Source organism: Astyanax mexicanus, chromosome 11 (genome assembly GCF_023375975.1).
Source record: "Astyanax mexicanus isolate ESR-SI-001 chromosome 11, AstMex3_surface, whole genome shotgun sequence".
NCBI lineage: Eukaryota > Metazoa > Chordata > Actinopteri > Characiformes > Acestrorhamphidae > Astyanax > Astyanax mexicanus.
Window position 1 is genome coordinate 8,828,603 of NC_064418.1, and position 4,533 is coordinate 8,833,135.

Genomic DNA, 4,533 nt, shown 5'->3' on the forward strand with positions numbered 1-4,533 from the left:
AGTGAGAGTCATGAGAACTACAATCATGATTAGGCAGGAAGGTAAAGTAATAAAACAGTGAAAGTGATATCTGCATCTTGTAGGGTCATCTGTTTGCCATACATATTTCATTACATAACCTTGTGTGTATGTGTGTGTGTGTGTGTGTGTGTGTGTGTGTGTGTGTGTGTGTGTAAAATGGGAAGACCCAAAGAGGAATCATGCACATTTAATTAGGTAATCCTTCCTGGAAACAGTTTGAATTTGAGTCTGTTTCTTCAAAATGAGATTTTCAAGGCCTTCAACCTTTTTCAAGGCCATTTTTATTATTGTTCTATCTTGTAAAACCTTTTATTATATCAGATGAGGAACAGCCATTTTAAAAGTAGCACCTGCCAACTCGTGCTACCCGTCAGGTGATTATGTGGAACTGGTTTTATGACAAAGCAGTTGTCAAGACCATTTACGGTTAAAATACTGCTTTAGTCCAGATAAATACTTGACAAGCACAGCACTTAGCTCGGTCTAAGCTTAGTGTATTGTATAAATGTTCAAATGAGGTCAAGACTAAACTCATTCTGATATTTGAAGAGAAAATTGTAACCTTTTATACCAGTAGTTCTTGAACTGTGGCATAAGTACCTCTGGTGGAACACAAAGCATTTCAGGGTGGTGCACCAGATGACCTCAAAAAATGTAATGCATGCACAAAAACATGAATAATTCTATCTAAAAAAGTTCTATCTAATCTAATCTAACCTTTCAGAACATCAGATTTGTTTGTGTTTAGTGTTTAACCTAGTAGATCCTGTATAAAACCTTTTGCACAGTTTTTTACAGTTTCATAGGTCCTACAATTGAACCCTGTGGAACTCCACTATTCACAATAACAGTTTCTCGATTAGTAGTAAAACAGCAAAATAATTAGCCTAGGGTGCAAGTGGGGGTGCATGTAGACTGTAGTCCACTAAAACATTACATCCACATTCATAATAAAAAAAACATTGAAAGGACACTGCAATAATCAAACAAAATGTGCTTTTTTGCATGAAAGCAACACCAGTGGTTCTCAAACTGTGGTACAGCAGGTACCACTGGTGGTACTCGAAGAATCGCAAGCTGGTACACTAACTAGATAACCACAGAAAAAAACAGCTTGCATTAAAATTTTACTGTTTAGTGCTTTACCTGTTAGAACCTGTATCTAAGCTACTCAGAACTACAGTTTTATATAATTATCAACATCAGTTTCCTTGGTCCTAGAATAAAACCCTGTGGAACACCACCAGATCTTCTTTATCAACCAACAGTTAATAGATAAATAAGGTAGTAAACACTTTAGTTCACTGCTTGGATCTCTTGTTGTTTATTTAGCTCTGTCTAATTCCTGATTGTGAGATTCTCACTAGGTTAAATTACTGTATTAACTAGAGGTGTGCCAAAAAATCGATTCACATAAGAATCTTGATTCTCATTTACTACGATTCAGAATCGATTTAAAATGTCCCAAAATCGATTCTGAGGGGCGGGTTTTAGACTGATTTTGGGCTGGGTATTTTTGTTGGACCTGGCAACCCTGGCGATAGCGCTTGTCCCTTTGGAGATCTTCCAGACACACACAGAGCGTAGGTGTTTGAGAATCACCGGTAAGATGGCAGAACAAGCACTATATTACCTTAGATTAACGTGTAGTTTCAATGTTTTATGGCAGAATGCTTCATAACAAGCATAAAAAAGATCGCTAGTAGTTAGTTTCAGTAACTGTTAGCTAGCTAACTAGCTAACTTTCCAGTTCCACCTTAAATAACGCTACAGGTGGCAGCGGGCTGCAGCATTTAAGGCGGAACGGAAAAATAACAATAAGCTAATCAGAGCTAATTTCAGCTCCTCATCACAGAGGAATTAAGGAATGGACAATATGAATTAATTTCTCCACCTCCTGCCCCCTTTCTGAAGAAATACAACCACCTTAAATTAACTAGTTAATCAGCAGCTGCTCCTGAACTTTAGCGCTCCACTGCTATCATCACATCAGCCCAGCAGCGTCACCTACACACCACCGCTAGTAGCCTGGTAATAAAGCAGTGTTATTTATTTATGTATTTATTGTTCATTAACGTCATTGTGATATCCCAGTGATTCCTCTGTCACTGAGGACCCACATTCCTGCACATTTTATTGTTTTTGTAACACATTACTTGCTCCAGGACCAGTGTATATTATGGAGGGTTTTTTTTCAATACGATTCATAAGCCAGAAGCAGAAATATTTATAATTCAAATCGTTTTGAATCAAAAATCGATTTTGAATCGAATCGTGGCCCCCAAAATCGGAATCGAATCGAATCGTGAGATAGTAATCGATTCCCACCCCTAGTATTAACCAGAAACAACAATCAATCAAAAACTTACAATAATACTTATGTTATATGTGTATGTATATGTATATACTTATGTATATGTTTGGATTACATGTCTATCTTACTGTGTATAAATAAGCATGTGTGAAATGGATTGTATAGGTGCTATTTAGAAGGTGTATGTGGAGATTGGTAGTACATGGTCTAAAAATTTGAGAACCACTGCTATAAAGAGCTACGTGTGTGGAGAATTGTTTGTTTAATGGAACAGCCTGAAAAACAAAACAACACAACTCTTTAAAATCTCTGTGTAATCAAGCACTCTCAAATTGTCAAAGTAGGTGTTGGCTTAGCTACTGATAGGCCTTCTTCAAAGTTGCTGCATGGCCTAGATTTATCCTTATCTGAATCCTTTTCTTTGTGATTACATTTTTGGCTAAACAGCTTTATTTCTCTGTTCTGTGTGAGGCAGTGAGCTATTTTAGTTAGTGTTAGGCTTTTAGATAAAGGTGAAGGCAGGAAAGGCAGGAGAAAGAGGGGTTATCATGTTTTTTAGTGAAGAGTTTGTGGAGAACACTTGTGAACCTGAGCTGATGAGACTGAGAGGCTGAAGTGTAGCTACTGAAGTGTTTTTGTAAAGACGTGCTTATGTCTGGTCTAGTGAAGGAAGGATAATGGCTTTTTCCACCTTTTTAAAAATCTTAGCACAAGCTTTGACAACCATGTCCACTCAGAGTGATTTATGGGGTGCTTAGACTTAAGCTTGGATATGGCAGCTGTAGGTTAGATGCCAACAGGCTGGTAAATATAGTATATATTTTTTTTTCTTCACGTAGCTCATGGTAAAGCAAGCAGTAAGTTAATTCAAGCAGAAAGAGGAGAATAGCACTGGTGGCTGGTTGTGATTGATACTGAACCCCTACAGTGATTTCATATAGAAAAAAAATAATGTATGGCCATTACTTATTAAGGCGTGGGGATGATGTATTAAGGCATGGGAAAAAGATCCTAATGTGTGGCCACAACTTATTAGAGAGAGGAAATTAGATCCTATTGCATGGATAATTACTTATTTAATTGTGGGAACAAGATACGAATTTGTGGCCACGACTTAAGAGATCATAAGACTTATTAGGGAACGGAAACGAGACCCTAATGCGTTGGAACAAGATTATAATGCATATTAAGACACCGGATCAAGATCCTTATGTGTGGCCATGACTTATTAAAGTGTGAAAACGAGATTCTAATGCTTGTCCAGGACTTATTAAGGCACAGGAACGAGGTCATAATGTGCGGCCATAATTTATTAAGGCCTGTGAACGAGAACATAGGACTTATTAAAGCATGGGTACGAGATCCTAATGCATGGGAATTATTTATTAAGGCTTGGGAACAAGATTATAAGACTTATTAAGTTGTGGGAATTAGTTATTAAGGCGTGGGAACAAAATAATAATCCTGGCTATATACGTCGTCCCCACGACGTAATAAGTTGTGGCCACGCATAATTATTAATATTTTTACAGTAACGTATTTTACATGATGTCACCTAGGAGGCTCTAAAGGTGATTCGCGTTGAAACAAAACAAACATTTAGCATTAGCGTTAGCGTTAGCTGACTAGCTAAGTTACCTCACCTTTCTTATCCATCAGCCAAACAAACAGGAGCCACGGGAAGAAGCCCACCGGCCCCCAGATCACTAACACGGCGATGTCAGTGGAGGAAAAGCCGTAGGCATGCTTGGCTGAGTTCTGGATCGGGCCCCAGGTGTTCCAGACCAGGCCCTGTAAAAACCCCAGCGCGGAGAACAGAGCGAGAACCACCCATCTCCGGGCGTACACCCGGCCGTTCACCGGCTGGACGATGCCGTTAGTCTGCGGCTGGTTTGGGCCGAGCAGCGGCTCCCTCTCCCCCTCTGTGCTCTCCGTGCTCTCCGCAGCGCCCATCACACCGGCCCGCTGCTCCTCCCGCCGCCGCTCCGCGCCTCTCTCCTCGGGTGCTCGGGTTTAACTCTCTCCTACACCGTCCGGGTAAAAACATACAGGCGGCTCTTTCTCCGCTCCCGTCGACTGGAGAAACGAAAACAGCCGCCGCGCGCTGTCAACACGGCCACAATTCAAACTTTACCACGCATGCGCCTCCGCGGGCGGATGTGACGGCAGCGTTGTGAAACTGCGGGGCTGCGGCCGCC

At 40.6% G+C, this 4,533-nt stretch overlaps 1 protein-coding gene across 1 annotated transcript in view; it reads right to left on the reverse strand.

Moving 5' to 3' along the window:
* Positions 1-4,288, reverse strand: part of slc49a4 (solute carrier family 49 member 4) — a 70,665-nt gene extending 66,377 nt beyond the window's left edge. The window contains exon 1 of the mRNA XM_007227926.4: positions 3,979-4,288. Coding sequence (XP_007227988.2) covers positions 3,979-4,288 — 310 coding nt within the window. The remainder of the gene's footprint in view (positions 1-3,978) is intronic.
* Between the last annotated feature and the right edge of the window lie 245 nt (positions 4,289-4,533).